The sequence below is a fragment of the Pipistrellus hanaki genome (genome assembly GCF_964339955.1).
Source record: "Pipistrellus hanaki genome assembly, chromosome: 5".
NCBI lineage: Eukaryota > Metazoa > Chordata > Mammalia > Chiroptera > Vespertilionidae > Pipistrellus > Pipistrellus hanaki.
The window spans coordinates 61,373,011-61,389,713 of NC_140507.1; the positions used below are offsets into that span (position 1 = coordinate 61,373,011).

General features: G+C 36.1%; 2 protein-coding genes across 4 annotated transcripts in view; one reads left to right on the forward strand and one right to left on the reverse strand.

Moving 5' to 3' along the window:
• ANXA10 (annexin A10) overlaps nt 1-1,077 on the forward strand; it is a gene marked incomplete at its 5' end in the record, with an annotated part of 44,026 nt that extends 42,949 nt beyond the window's left edge. The window contains one exon of the mRNA XM_084885316.1: nt 882-1,077. Within this exon, the coding sequence (XP_084741442.1) occupies nt 882-950 (69 nt within the window). The 3' untranslated portion in view covers nt 951-1,077. The remainder of the gene's footprint in view (nt 1-881) is intronic.
• A 1,917-nt stretch (nt 1,078-2,994) lies between these two features.
• LOC311622498 (putative ATP-dependent RNA helicase DDX60) overlaps nt 2,995-16,703 on the reverse strand; it is a 76,931-nt gene continuing 63,222 nt past the window's right edge. For 2 of the 3 annotated variants that reach the window (XM_084883719.1, XM_084883720.1), the window contains 8 exons: nt 16,524-16,628; nt 16,232-16,376; nt 13,695-13,816; nt 12,100-12,247; nt 8,271-8,413; nt 5,850-6,001; nt 3,970-4,032; nt 2,995-3,868 (listed from right to left, as the gene is read on the reverse strand). In XM_084883719.1, coding sequence (XP_084739845.1) covers nt 3,760-3,868; nt 3,970-4,032; nt 5,850-6,001; nt 8,271-8,413; nt 12,100-12,247; nt 13,695-13,816; nt 16,232-16,376; nt 16,524-16,628 — 987 coding nt within the window. In that variant the 3' untranslated portion in view covers nt 2,995-3,759. The remainder of the gene's footprint in view (nt 3,869-3,969; nt 4,033-5,849; nt 6,002-8,270; nt 8,414-12,099; nt 12,248-13,694; nt 13,817-16,231; nt 16,377-16,523; nt 16,629-16,703) is intronic. The other variant, XM_084883721.1, reaches the window with a different exon arrangement.

A 16,703-nucleotide genomic window follows, 5' to 3' on the forward strand; every position in this document is an offset into this window, starting at 1 on the left:
ACATTTACTGGAAATAATTACAGCCACGTGAAAATCTACTAATATTTACATATTAATATTCCACTTTACTATGTTGTTTAAAGCAGTAATTTATAATTACATGACATTGTATAAAAAGAACATTAATATGATGATTGATTTTTAACAAAGATAGGTTTTAGAATTCCATTTATTTACTATCATTGTTCTGAATAACTTAGAAATAATAGAAGGGCATAAAAAGAATATAAGTTACCCTAATTGTCCACAGATAATAACCATAATAAAATTTTAGATGCTTTCTGCCTTTTTAAAAATATATATAAATATGAATATGTTTTACCACTCAGAATATTTTTATTGAATAACTTGCTAAATATATGAACTTCTCTGCATTATTGCATATTGCTTTTTAATGTTCTTACTAGCATATATAATATTAGAGCATAAATCTTTATGCTCATCAATAATTGATAATTATTCCCTCAGGATTGATTTCATGAAGTAGGATTACTTCATTAATTAATGTTAACATTTAGAAGTCATTTTAAGGCATATTGCCAATTTGCCCCCACCCCCAAGACACTATCAAGATTTATAGCAATATTAGAACACTTCTTTCTAAAGTTGAGAAGATTTAATTCTACTTCAAGTGACTCTTCTTATAAATGCACATTAGGGTTCAATCAACTTTATATAAACCCCATTCTATCGACCATGGTATTATTTTTCAGCAACTTCCACTGGGAATAATTCTCAGGATATATTAAATCTTTAGATAAAAAAATAAATATTTTGAAAAGATTAATAGCCCATGGGTCTTTCATACTGTAGTTCAGAGAAGTTATGCTTCTGTTTAGAAATATTGTGACATTTTATTTCAAATGCATTATTTCTTTCAGAATTTCGCTTCAGGGCACTATGAGAAAGCGCTGCTTGCCATCTGTGCTGGGGATGCTGAAGACTACTGAATCAAAGGAAGGCTTTGGAGCACTGTGCTCGCCTCTTTATAGACATGTCAAATACAGATTATGTCATGAATTTGCATTATTAGTAGCATTGTAGCAAAGCTATAGAATCATATATCCTCTTCTATCTTTAAAATTATTCTAAGCCAAAGAAAACTATATTGATACATTTATATGAGACTAGATTTTTACTTATCTAAATCAACAACTTATTAAATTGTGTATAATGAAATAAAAAATATTACATGAATTTGATTTTATTTAAATATGAGCCATTGACTTCATAGAAGAGATTCTGCTTATGGCTGCCCTTAGCATGCTTTGAGAGACCAATGGAAACATTATATGTGGCCCTTAGAAGAATTTTCAAAACCCTTGGACAAATGCAATAAATCTAAAGTGAACATGTAAAGCTATCTTTAAAAGCAAATAAAGGTGCTCTGGCCCTGGCCAGGTACCTCAGTTGGTTGGAACATTGTCCCATACACCAAAAGTGTATGGGTTTAATCTCTGATCAGAGTAATATGGGAAGAAACCAATTGATGTTTCTCTCTCTCTCTCCCTTCCTCCTTCTTTAAGATCAATAAACATATCCTCAGATGAGGATCAAAAAATAAAAAGAAAAGAAAGGTAATATATACAGCATAATGTAGTCAGGTATACGCTTGTCAGGTTAAGATGTGCAAGACACCTTGATGTAAAAATAAGTGTGAATGTGTGAATGTGTGTGTATGTGTATGTGTATTTGATAATTATTCTGGTAAAGGCAATTTATCTCTAGCTAATTTTTCTTTTATGTTAGTTAAGCCTAACCAACCATTTACTCATTGCTTTTTGTTTTCACTTCTTAACATCAGAATCAAAGTCTTTTGAAAATTACTATATGCTTTGTGCCAACAGTTTAGCCTGATCTCTTATGTGTTTCAACATCCAGTAACTTAGGAGCAGCAAGCAACAACAACAAAAAAACACTCACTGAGGTCAGATTTGGGGGAGAATCTAGACTAATGGGGCAATGTAGCCTAGAATAAAAGCAGAGGTGATCCCACAACAGAGGCTCCCAATATAAGAGGAGACACAAAAACTGAGATCATGGGCAGCAGTGATTCATGAGGTCACCCAAGGAAAATGAGGACATACATGCAATAAATCTAGATGAACTGGTAAAACAGATAGAAGTGCTTTACTCCACATGCAACATTTTTTCTATTTCCCATTTCCTAGAGATCTGTTTCTACTGGTCTCAGGAGAAGTGAAAGATGTACTCAGAACCCAGTGTCTGATGGGAGGAATGACACGAGACATTTAGCACATAATGACTGGGTACAACAAAGGACATTTCAGACTTCTGACATTGCTCTCATGATTTACAGTGAAATATTACTCAGCCACAGGATGGAATCTTACCTTTTGTTACAGCATGGATGGACCTAGAGGGTAATATGCTAAGTGAAACAAGCCAGTTAGAGAAAGACAAACACCATATGATCTCACTTATAAGTGGAATCTAAAGAACAAAAATAAATGCACAAACAAAATAGTAACAGGCTCATAGATACAGAGAACAGACTGATGGTTGCCAGAGAGGGGGGCGGGGTTGTGGGGCTGAGTAAAAAAGGTAAAAGGGATTAAGAACAAATCGGTAGTTACAAATAGTCACAGTCACATAAAACGAAAAGTGCAGGACAGGGAACATATCAGTAATATTGTAATAACTATGTGTGGTGCCAGGTGAATACTTGAAATAGCAGGAGGATCACTTTGTAAAGTATATGATTGTCAAACCACTATGCTATAAACCTGAAATGAATTCAAAATAATAGCAAATATAAGCTGTTGAAAAAATAAAATGAAAAAAAATTCAACTTATTGCTATGGTATATGATGTTATATTATTTTAACTTGAGTTTCATTTCTATCTTTTATAATATCATTACAGTTCATGCTTAAAGTAGTAATTGTTCAAGACAGTTGGCATAGCTACTATACAAGCTAAAATTCTTAAAAGAAAAAAAATTGTTAGAATTGCTGGTGAGAATTTAGATACTTAAATAAAAAATTTCCTCAATGGACATCTTTCAATAAGTTGTTCAATAAATTGTGAAATCTACACTTTAGGTAGTAATACATTTTATTTCATCAGCACAGAATGAAAATCGGATAAAAAACAAATCCAGACTTAAATGATGAGAGACGATATTTGAAGGAAAAAGCAACAACACAATTAATACAACAAGTGGAGAGGCCTAGTGCAATGGGGAAAGGAAGGGCTATTGAAATAGACAAAAACACTCTGCCTGTGAGATTTTCGGTGGTCTCAAGGTCAGTCAGAAAATAATTTTAATTTCTATGGATAGAAAAACAAGCCTAGAAATAATCACGTAGGAAGGAATGGCATGAATGTGTGCTGATCTGGGAATGTCTTTGGTTGACCTTCCCAGTCATAGTTGCTCTGAGATTGGACAATTGATCAGGGATAGCTGATCTGGATGATTTTCAGGAAGGCCCTAAGGGTAGATGAAGGGTCAAGACCTGTGAGGAGTGGAGAAGCCTAAGTTGGTCAAGGCAATCAAGCAGGTTTTTGTCAGCAGGAGAAAAACAGCCCAGCTAATCATTTAGGAGGCGAAGAATGGAAGTTGGGAGGGAATGTTGAGGACTATCATAGGTACACAGGGTGTTACCCGTAAATCTAATCTATGTCATAGAAGAAAGGGTGCTTCTTTGCAGTAAACCGTTTCCTGAGACACAAAAAGGGCAAGAACATTTCTTGGTCATTTCTGTTTTCTAGGAGCACAGTACTTGGGCAAAATAATCAGTCTCTTGCTTTTCTTCCTAAGATTGAATTGAATGCTTTATTCAGTTGTTTAAATGCTAACACAACATTGTCATCTTCATCATCACATAATTCACTCAGTGAAATCCTGTAAAAGATTAAGTGTTTAAATTATTATCACTGTTATTTTTACTTAATGGCACTTAGCTGGTTATATGATCTTTAAATGCAAAAAACTGTTTACTCTACCTGATGGACTGAACAGTAAGTGCAAAATCCCTGATAAGATTAAAAGCATCTCCCATATTTAACCTAGGGGGAGAAAAAAGACAAAATAACATTTAAAGAATACATTGTTTTGGGGTTTTTTGGTGTCTTATCAATCTACTATAAAGAAAATAATAAACGACTACCCAATTCTGACCTTTCCACAACAAATAGAAACAGATTTGGAAAGACTGCAGAGACGTGTTTGTGTCCTTTGCACCCAGTATTTCACTATGCTCGTTTTACTCCTAAACTGACTAAACTAGTAGAGGCTAATCATTTTTATAAAAAAAAAAATTTATGACTTGTCAGTTTTTATATATCAGCATATTATTACTACCGAATTTAAGTATTTCACACATGTTCAAAATAGTGCCAAATATAAGAAATGTCACTGAAAATGCAGCGTAGGCACCTCCAAGGACCCATTATATATGTATATATGTATATATGTATGTATAGATATGAACTGTCAGAATCAACTCTGGAAAATAGTCAAAGGTTTAACTGAAATAATGAAAAGAGTTAGAATAGGCGAGGGAAAGCTCTGTGACATCTTTGTTTGCCCTCTCCCCGCCATCCTTCCAGCACAGGGGCCATCTTTGTTCCCATGTGGCCCTGACCCCTGATTGCAGGGGGAGCAGAGCTACCTTATGTGTTCATCTGTCTGTTCTAACCTGTCTGGGAATTGTGTAAAGGACTGAGGTGAGGCATTTGTCTTTGTTCTGCCTAACCTGAAACTCAGGAAGGACAAATGGAAAGTCAGAGGAACCACTGCAGCTGCCTAGGGTGAAAGATTACAGTTGGGTCAACCTGACTGAGTAAAGAAAGCCTGTGAGAAAAAGCTGGGAGAGTAACCAGTATATTAAACATTTAGAAAGCCATTCTCATACTTAGGGCAGAACGCATGCTCAGTAAAGACCCGAGAAGACCCTCTGGTTTCTAAGATTAGTGCAAGCAGGCAGTGAAGGGTGAGGCAGAACTGTCGATAAACTAAGTGTTGATAGGTAACATAGAGACAAACTGCAAAAATTGGGAGAAATTTTTTCTTCATTTTCCCCCTCCTTCACCTCTTCCTCCTTCCTCTTCTCCCCCTTTTCTTGTGTTCAAAAACATCTTCGTCAAAACACTAGCTGAATACAAACTAAAGAAATAAGGATTTCAGAGATCACACACAATGAAGAATACAGACTAAAAAGATTTATTTAGAAAAGCCAGTAAGCAAAACAATAGCTATTGTGAGCAGCTAGAAACAAAAACAACAAAAGCTGAAAATAGAGAAAATTTCAGAAATATGTTTTAAAATTCAAAATGTACAGTTCTCAAAAATTCTCAAAACCAATTTTGAAGCATGAGCAGAAAAAAGAAAATGTGCCCATTGACTGATAAAATTTTCAGAAACTATCCCATAGAAACAAAAGAGGTATAAGACATAAGAAACAAATACAAAAATGGAAAAGTAAGTTCTTCCTCATCAGTAATTATTTTAAATGAATTAAGTATTCAATGAAAAGAAAAAGACTGGTCAAAAGGATAAAAAAATAAACATCATCCAACTATATACTCTTGGTTTAAGGAAAATGTTTAGCAGTTAGATAGAGGTGATTGATGTACAACATTACGAATGAATCAAATATTGCCAAATAGTTCACTTTCATATGGTTATTTTTATGTTATGCGAACTTCCCCTCAATAATAAGTAGCATTTTAAAATAATTCCAAGTAAAATGCATCTTCATGACTCTTCCTAAGTCATTGCATCTTAAAATTATCCTCATAAGTTACAATGCCACAGCACAACAAACATTAATTACACAAACACACATATATCTATAAAGATGTTAAGATACAAAAAATCATACCAGTTATCCAAAGTGAGAGCTGACAGGGAACGGTTTTTATAGAAGTTCAATACATAACCATTCAATGGACACTTCCTTCCAGTCCTATCATATTTACTCAAGCAAAGGAAAGGGATGTTTTTAACATTCACATCAATTGTTTGTAACATAGCCTGAGGAATGCAGAGATTTTAGGCTGTTAGCATTTTCTTTTGAGACATGCTTCATTCTATTATAAAATTTGACTAGAGGACCAGTGCACAAAATCTGTGCATGGAGGGGGAGGGGGAGTCCCCTCACCCCAGCTTGCACTCTCTCCAATCCAGGACCCCTCAGGGAATGTCCAACTGCCAGTTTAGAACTGGGGATTGGTCCTAAACTGGTAGTCTGACATCCCTCTCACATCTGGGACCACTGGCTTCTAACTGCTCACCTGTCTTCCTGCATGATTGCCCCTAACTGCCTCTCCCCCACTCCCCACTGGCCCAGTTACCCCCAACCGCCCCCCTAACTGTCTGGTTACCCCAAACTACACTGCCCCTTGCTGACCTGGTCACTACTAACTTTCCCTCCGCTGACCTGGTTGCCCCTCATTGCCACCACCCCCCCCTCACCAGGCTGGTTGCCTCCAACTGTCCCCCCTGCCAGCCTGGTTGTCCCATGCAGCCTGCTGTTTGGTCATTTGGTGGCCCTCACTAACTCCCCTACTGGTCTGGTCACCTTACACAGCCTATTTAGTCGTCCTTTTGGTTGTTTTGGTTGAGACAGTCACTTAGGCATATATATATTATTGTGGTTCATAACATCTAGCTAACTGAAGCAACCCAATATATTTTAATAAAATATTGTCAAATGCTCATTGTTTTAAAAGTTCTCCAAACTTTAACATAATAACCAAATAAAATTAGTAAGACATCGATATTCAAAATATTAAATCTATTTTTAAAATCACAAAAAGTATATATCTAACTTATTCAGAATTTGAAGTGACACAGTCACTTTTGCCATCTCAGAAATATATTACAACTATTTTTTAAATAATTTTTCCTGAAAAGGTATTTGTGAGCTTACAAACTTATATTGGTATCAGCTACATACAACAATAATAGTGCTTGCTCTATTTTGCCCCCACATACACCTATTTTGTCTTGCAGGATATAAGTATCTGGTTTTGTCCAAGGATATATATACTCACATATCCTTGGAATTTATTTCCCACTAACATGCTATGGATAAGCTGTTAGGGGTGAAGGTAGTACAGGCAGTCTCATCACTCCCAATCTTATGGGGCAGTAAACAAAGCAGCTCTTGTGTCAATTTTTAAAACTAAAGTGCTTGATAAGGCCCGGCCAGCATGGCTCAGTGGTTGAGCATTGACCTGTGAACCAGGAGGTCATGGTTTGATTCCCAGTCAGAGCATATGCCCGGGTTGCAGGCTAGATTCCCAGTGTGAGGCACACAGGAGGCAGCCAATCAATAATTCTCTCTCATCATTTATGTATGTTTCTCTCTCTCTCTCTCTCTCCTCTATAAAATCAATATATATATATATATATATATATATATATATATATATATATATATATTTAAATTGCTTAATATGTAAGTATTGAGTTTCTACTCTTCACTGAGCACCATTTTTAGATGCAGGGATCACAAAAGTGAAGCAAACACAATCTGCCTCAAATAGTTTACAGCAGACCACTAATGTTTTGGGAGTTTTATTCTATTTTTTAACATTTATTATTTTTTTCAATTACAGATTATGTTCAGTATTATTTTGTATTAATTTCAGGAGTACTGCATAGTGGTTAGACAATTATATACTTCACAAAATGTTCCCCCGATATTTCTAGAACCCACCTGGCACTGTTCATAGTTATTATTGACTGCATTTCCTATGTTGTACTTTATATCTCCATAACTATTTTGTAACTTCCAATCTGTACTTCTCCATCCCTTCACTTTTTACACCCAGTCCTCCAATCCCCCTTCCCTCTGGCAACCATCCGTCTGTTCTCTGTACAAGTCTGTTTCATGTTAATGTGTATTTTGAACTTAATTGTCCTAAGATAGCTGCCAATACTCCTCATTTCTAGCAGGTGAGACTGATGTTGCCAATCTCTGGTTCCCACCTGGAGTGTTAAGTGCTTATGCTATAGTGATTCACACAAGTAAGGTAACATCGTTCATACATGATTATTAACTGATATAAGAACATTATTTTTGTTATCTAAATAAATTTTTCTATTTTAAAACTACTTATGTATACAAAAGAGAGAGAAGTCTCCCCCCGCCACACTTCAGTGAAAACTACCATTCTAGAATATGAATAAGATGGTGGTGTTTTACTGGACTCTTAGCTAGAATTATAATCAATAAAATTATTTATCTTAAATGATAAACAGAATACAAGGAAGTTGCACAGCAAAATTTACATACATCATTTATCATATCAACATCAAATAAATCTTGATCAGTTATGTTGGACAGGCAAGCAAATGGGGAGACAGCAGTTCTGCTCTCAGTCCCAGGCATCAAATGAGAAACCAGTTCAGAGTCTTCACATTCTTTACCTGAAAAGTCTAATAAGAAATCAAATGTAAAATCAAATCAAATAAAATAAATGATTTAAAACAAATCATACTTGTTTGCACCATTATTACTGAGCACATTATTCATTTAAAAACAATAGCAAACACAAAGTATTTGAGAGAAAACATAAGGATTATATTGCCAGATGATCACTGAGAAGACCTTCATAAGCTAAAATCATTCTGGCATCTTCTAGTGGTTCTATTTTTTATAGTTATCAATTGGTCCAATTGCATAACTCCTTATCTATCCATTCAGAAATTAGAAAGACACCATTGATAAAGTAGAAAGCATGCTTCATTGGACACTAGTAGATCTGAGGACCCAGGTCAAAAACCAGGGACATCCACCTGTACTTCAGAATGAATTTCAGTATCAGTTCATTCTTCTCAAGATGTTATGGACCTATAACAATTGCAAAATTACTCATAATAGGATGAAAAATTGACAGCATGCCCACTGTCTTACATTAACGCTATTATTACTCATATTCCAGCAGAAAAAGGAAATCCCTACTTCATTCACCAGGAGGCAAAAATGACAGAGGAACATTTCTAGGTCTTGTGGAGCTCATTCGTGTCACCCCAGGCCTGAGTGGTGAGTTTGGGAAAGGAGCTATTGTCATGTCCATCTTAAATTGTCTCCTACAATCAATCAATCTATCTATCATCTAACTATCTATCTATCTATCTATCTATCTATCTATCTATCTATCATCTATCTATCTATCTATCTATCTATTTATCTATCATCTATCATCTTCCCTTCTATCTTCTTCTACTTCTTCCTTCTCTGACTTCATTCTGTGACAATAACACTTTTGTTTCTGTGTCTCATTGTTTCTCTGAATAATTCACTGCCTTTCTCCTTCTTTCTTTGTCATGTTTGTTCTTTTGTACTTTTCTCTTGTGTTGTCTATTTTCTGTCTCATTCTCTTAGTCTGTCTGTCTCTCTCCTATCTTTCTGTCCATGTGTTTTTCTCTTCCTGTTTTTCTATTTCTGTTTCTTTATCTCTCTCTCTTCTCCTTCCCTGTGTATCACTCTGGATCTATTCATCTATGTATCGCTGCCTTTCCCACACACACACTTCTCTGTCAGTCTTTCTATAGTCTTTCAATCTCTGCTTAAGATCCACCTGATTACTCAGAAGACATATACCATATTTTCTAATTCAACTTTATCCACATTACTCCCCTGTAAATGTTCAATTGATCCCAAGTTAGGTGACAAATACAAATGTCTAATGTTTGACTTTTAAGCATGCAAAATTAAATGTATGACTAGGATTTATTATAAGTAACCTTTCCATTTTTAACAGTTATAATTACCTGGCATTATTTGTTTTAATTAGAGGTGGTAATTGCACAACATTTTCCTGAACCAAATGCTACTTCAGTACTATATGGTACTTGGAAATTACATAATTGTATACTATATATATATATATATATATATATATATATATATATATGAATTTCACCTTGATTTTTTAAAGAAAACTTGGGGGAAATTATGCGTATTATTTGCCAGTATTATTTATTTGCATGTAATTTCTTATAAATTATACTTGTTTCCTAATGCCAATGTAGCAAATCACCACAAAATTTATGATTTAACACAATCCAAATGTATTATCTTATGATTCTGAAAATCAGAAGTCTAAAATGGGTCTCACTAAGCTAAAACCAAGTGTAGTCAGAGCTGTGTTGTTCTCTGGAGGCTCTAGTGGAGGATCTATTTCCTTCCCCTTTTCAGCTTCTAGAGGCTGCTGTACAGTCCTTGGCTGGTGGCCCCTTCCATCTTCGAAGCCTGTGGTGATTGGCCAAATCTTTCTCATGTCACCTCTTTCTAACTCTGATTTTTCTGCTTCTCTCTTTTAGTGAAAAGGGCTCTTATGATTACTTTGGTCCATATATACTAGTATAATCCAGGATAATCTCCCCATCTACAGGTCAGTTGATTTAAAAAAATGTAATTCAATCTGCAATCTTAATTTCCCCTTTGCTACATAACGTATTCTCAAGTTCCCAGGATTAGGACCCAGATATCTTTTAGGAGAGGCCATTATTCTATCTGCCACAGTAATCATCTCAGAGAAAAACGAGGAAGAAAAATCATTGCATTTACACCTCCAAGATCCAAATGTAGGTCACTGCTTGGGAATGATGTTGTTGTAATAAGCTGGTCATTATTTAACAGGAAAGAAGGAAAGGGAAGAGTAGATAACATAGTTATGCCATTTACCAAAAAGCTGCATTTAACACTCTCCAAATTTATCCCCACTGGGTGACGGAAAGGGACTGGACAAAGGCACTTTAGACACATTCCCAGTAAGGTCTGAGCGATGTGGAAAGGTGCTTTCCTGTCAGGATGAGCATGGCCACTGCAAGCATGAGAAACCTGAATATCTAAACGAAGAACAGAGTCTTTGTTCTTTGTTTTTACTCTCTCTCTAACTCAGCACAGGGCTCCTGGCTGTGGGTTGGGGTGGGGGGAGAGGTGAGGGGGAGAGAAAGGCGGAGAGACTGTGCCCTTCTGCACCCATGTGGCTCACAGCCACGTGGGGCTCCCACAGTGGACTAATGGACGTTAACTTGGATGCTGAACTACATCTGGCTGCAACATGAGGCAGAAACTCTGGCCTTGCTTTCCCCTCTACCAGGGACCCAGCTGCACCTCTTTCAGAACTGGCTTAAGGGAAATGGGATTTTGAAACCTGAGAAATATAACTTCGCACAAATAAACCCCTTTTCCCACTTCTCATTCCCCGAAAATTTTTATGTCAGCGGTACTTCAAGAACCTCGCTCCCAGGAATGACAGGGGAGATTGATTCTCTGGTAACAGGAACACATTCTTTCCCATGAAGCTGACTCCTTTACCAGTTAAATTCTCATTCCATGGTTGAATTAACTGACTATTTTCCCTTTGCCCTTCATAAGCCTCTACATTCCAAATAATATGCTATCTGAATAAACTAAATCAGTCCTTACTGCTCCTTTTTATTTTCCTCCTTGATTCTTCTGGAAAACAGAGTTCTGCCACCTTCCCATTTTCTTCTCAGCTCTCAATCCTTCTATCTTCCTATTTGGGGGTCCTGGGTGTGTTTTCTACTTCTACTCCCTTTATTTTATCTGGAATACATTACTGAGTTTTTCTTATATTTTCTTTTTCATTTATTCTGTCTTTTACTCAAAGACATGGGCAAAGTCTTAATTTCTTTAATGATCCCACCTACTATTCAAGAAAGTAGAGCATACCGATGACCACTAACATATATGCCAATATTCCTTTTCTTATATTCCCAAAGTTAATTCAGATTTGAAATTGTCACTAGTTAAGAGCACCAATATCTACTTAAAAAAATAGCATCAATTGGAAAGGAGATACTTTAGAATAAATTTGAGATCAGCTTATAATGACATCAGAAAATATAGAAATATGTTAATTATTTAGGGTTAAATCAAATCTATGGTGGCTTAGCTAATTCCAAATTATATAATTTCAGTATAAAATTTTCACAGCATAAATCTGAAGGATTATGCTAGTTTTCTGTGCATTTTTTTTTTTTTGCAATAGTTTTGTCCTTATTTTGTAAAGCGAATTTTATCTCAACATATTTACATTTATTTTCTTTTATGGACTTCACATTCTCTTTATGTACACTCACAATCTTACCAATTTCTGAGAGAGGTAGTTGGGATTCTTTTGTCATGTCAGCCAACTTGGAAATTGTTAGGAGGAAGGAACCAAAGTTCTCTTGAATTCTGGTGTTGTGTTCCTTCACCACCTTAGCAAATTCCTCAGGAAGATCATCTAGAATTACCTAGGAACAATGAATCTGATTACTATTGTTTTTTGTTTTATTTTTTTTAAAGCAGACGATTGCCAAAGCCTATGAGACATGGGGTCTCATAATATTATTTAAAAATATCATTTAAATTCTATTATTTATAAAAAGTATAAATAAAAAATTAAAATCACTTGTGACCCTACTGTTACAGTAGGTAGCGAGTTAGGTATTAAAGGAGAAGGGAGCTAAACTGATCCACTAGGCAGCTACAGCTTCACAGACACTCGGGGGACAGGCACATCCTTGGCCAAAGTCCCAAGCAGGCAGAAAGACCATCTTCCCCAGGGAACAACTGGATTACAGGGGGAGGGATAAACACCATGTGCACTGGATCATCCAAGATCAGCTGACTTTGCCCTTGAAAGTCCAGCCTCTGAGTCCACAGGCCCATACTTGTCCCTATGCGGAGATTCCTTTGCTGGGCACAAGCACAGCAGAAGCCAGATGAGGAAGCAGAACGCTGAGGCATGTGCAGTAGGAGCTACAGTGATGACCATGAAGGGGAGGGGTCTAACCTGGAAAAATCAGGGAAAAGAATCAAAGAGAATAAGGGCACAAAACCCCAGGAGATTCAGGAAATGGGGAGGGCTCAGCATAGCCCCCAGAAGATAAAAGAAAGTGACTGGATATTTTAAAAGGAAGCCTACATTTGCCCAAGCCCAAGGCAAAGGCTCGTCTTGGTAGCACCCACATACTCTCTACCTTTAGCCAAATGGAAGCACCAAATGTGAGCCAGACAAGAACAGAGACTTTGCTGGATTGCTGGGCCACTGGAGCCTTGGATGAGGATTCATTTCATGCAGTTCTGCATCCTGGCCCTCCTCCTGGGCGTGATGGGAACAAGCACGGGCCTGGGGACCCGTAGGATGGACTTCTACAGCGAGAAGGAGCGGAGGCACCTGGCCATGGAGGAGACATCGGGCGTGGTGTACCTGGTCCTTTGTTTTCCCTCCAATAAATATTCCATTAGACCTCATCTCCTCCTATGTGTGTACCTGCTGTATGTCATGTTCACTATGCTCACCTTTCCCATAATTATATTGTATTTCTAATTTTTTGTCATTTGGCAAAGAGTAGAATTCCCAGGACAGTGATTTCCTATGGCTGTTAGACTGAGCATTCATGTCTTCTTGGTTCAAATGAAATGGTACTGTGGCCACTACTTCACCATTAGATGTAATAAAATGTTCTATGTTATTCACTCGCTAAAAATCTCTAACAGGAATAAAGCTTTCCATTTTTACACAAGACCTAAATATTTTCCTCAGCTGAGAAGTCACTTTGTACCAAGAAATGACTGAGACATGGTTAAGTAAATGACAGCAAAATTTTATTACAGGAAAATATGATTGCATTGTATGCTATAATGCAAAAATGTTACATAGAATTGCAAGGTTATGGTTATACATTTTTTTCTTACCACAGAATGAGAAAATGGCTTTTTAAAGTTTTTCACACAGGAAGGAAGATGGTATCTTCCAAAAAGATTTGCTAACACCACCACTAATTTTTCCATCACTTCTTCAGAAAAGCTCTTTTGGCCTGTTTAAAATAAGGGGTATAATTTTTCAAAACTCTGGAGGAAAAAATTAATCATTTTAGAAATATACTGAGTCAGTTCTTAATACCTAAACTTGAAATTTCAAGGTAAGACACCAGATGTTTGGTGAATTTTTAAATAAATTATAATGTTACTTTATAATAATGCAGATTAATTGACCTCCTACAAACAGATTCTTGGTATCATTAAATCCATTCTTAGCTGAAGTAAAAAACAAACGAATGAACGAACATAGCCATTTGGCTTCTAGTTCTAGAATTGCCCTGGACTCCATCATGGGCTTCAAACCCTCCCTTTGCCACTTTGTTCTACTCACTTTTCCACCTCTCTTCGAAACCTACTAAGGAAGGAAGGCCTTATGCTGCTTTCCAAATTCCGTATCTGCCAGTCCACGTCAGATGTTAACCACACCCACTCTGCCTTTGGCACAACTACAGTCCAAAAAAAGCTCGCAACTACACCTATTGACATGCTCCTGATATTTCTCTCCCTGGAGTATTTGTTTCCTACGTTTCCATATGAGAAAACTCCTGCAATACTTTAGCGACTAAATTTCAAGGGAAAACTTATGTCTGATTTCCAATTTTCAATCAGGCATCATATCTAACAGAGTGCCATGCCCACACTGATAGCCCCTCGTGTGAGAACGAGGTAACAAGCCACACCAGACTCAACTCCTGGAGAAATGCAGAACATGAAGAGTGACCTCCCAGAATTCAAGCAAGCAAGCAAACTAACAAAAGCACCTTAAATTGATGTGCTTATATTGATAACATTATAGCAATTTATTTCAGTTGTTTTTGATTCCTTTAATTTTTTGATACATTACTCAAAGTATGTATAAAATAAGTAAAATTTAATGATTATTTTCTATGATCATTTCATGAAGAACTGTTTATACTAATAATAGAGGAATATACAAATTGTCTGGGACGCTGTCACGAAAGGACCAATGAGGACAGGAGCGGGGCCATGGCAGAGAGCTCTCAGCACACCTATGCTGGGGGTCCAAAGGGCCTGAAGAGAAAGGGAAAGAAGATAGGGGGGTCAGGCCAGGAGGGGAGAGCAGTTAGGGGGATAAGGCCAGCAAGGATGAGCAGTTAGGCAGTTAGGGGGGTCAGGTTGGCAGGGGATAGCAGTTAGGGGAATCAAGCTGGCAGGCAGGTGAGCAGTTAGGAGCCAGTGGTTCCAGATTGTGAGTGGAATCCCAGATTGGAGAGGGTGCAGGCTGGGCTAAGGGACCCCCCCGACACACACACACCCCATGCACAATTTTGCACACCAGGCCTCTAGTAGATTAATAATGGATTAAAGGTTTTAAGGTTTGACATATTAGGAGCTCTAAAGCATATTATATAGTAGGTCCTCAGGTTACATTCCTACCACACGATGTAATGGGATTTTCGCCATAAGTTGGAACCCATCATATAAGCACCTCCTTCACTCAGATGGAGCACATACACAGCAGTAATGAAGTGAAACAGTAAAAAAAAAAAAAAATTAAAAGAAATATATAATTCCTAACCTTTACTTGTGGTAAATAAGTAATAAAAAACATAAAGCACATATGTACATACGTCAAAATAACGGAACTTTGTTTTAATAAATACTGTAAATGGGAGATGGCGATATAACCACGGAATGATGAGTCAAGTCCAATGTAACCTGAAGATTGCCTGTATAATACTTCAATTATTTTTAATGTCATTTTAACAAAAGTTAGTAATTTACTGAAAATAAAATAAACAATAGGATATTAATTATATATTTGAGTTCATTTGAATTTAGAGCAGATCACTTTATTTCTTTCTATAGCAAATTAAATTTCATATGTCAAAGTTATGGAAAAGGGAAAAATAATGTATGATTTAAAAAAGGAAATAATTACAGAGGACAATATTGCGATGCCAATATATTGCTACAGTTACATGTGATTTTGAACTGTTAGCTATATATTTTACTAGGATACAGCTAATGATTAGTACCTAAATGTGAGGATATCACAGAGAGGCCTGTTTTTCATGTCAATGTCCAGGTATAAGAAGGATAAATTAGTGATTTTTACATATATTATTATAATTCTTGAATAATAATATTTATTATTCTAAGTTGTTTTTAATTTGAAGCATATTTAAATAGTCACATTAGAATATTAACAGTATTTTACAAATATACCATTCATATATTAATATTTTTATAAACATATATAGTGTTACAAAATAAAAATAAAAATGTTCAAAGTACATTAAGAGAAAACAAGTTAGAAAGTCACACCTTCCAAAGTGAATGCATTCTGAGGAATATATGGTTATATGCAACAACACATGTGCTCTGTGTGTGTGTGTGTCTGTGCACACATTTAATGAGTAAATGTTTGGAAAAGAATAATTGCTTACCTTTTATCTTGGTTGGAATACATAGCTTGTGAAATAAGCCTTTCTTCAGCAAGCTTACTAAAACAAAGTTTGAAGGTTCATGGTAGTGCAAATGTGACACGAGACCAGAATATCCAATGGGAATACATTCTTGATTCAGATATTCCTAGAAATTAATTTTATCATGCTAAGCTGGTCTGTAGATCTCAGCAATACCAATCAAAAAAAGTTGTTAATAAAGTACATTTTAGTACAGTAGATTTAAACATATGTACTAACACATTAATTTAGTGGAAGTAGGTTTAAATCTTACCTCTCTGACCAAGAATTGCAAAGAATATATAAAGTAAAACTGTAACATGCAATTGATCTTTGGTTGCTTGAAGGACATCAATGAATATTGGAGAACTGACAATGCCTATATATATATACATATATCAAAACATCAAGTTAGATATTAAGCACATTTTATAGTGTATCTTCCAAATGTAAT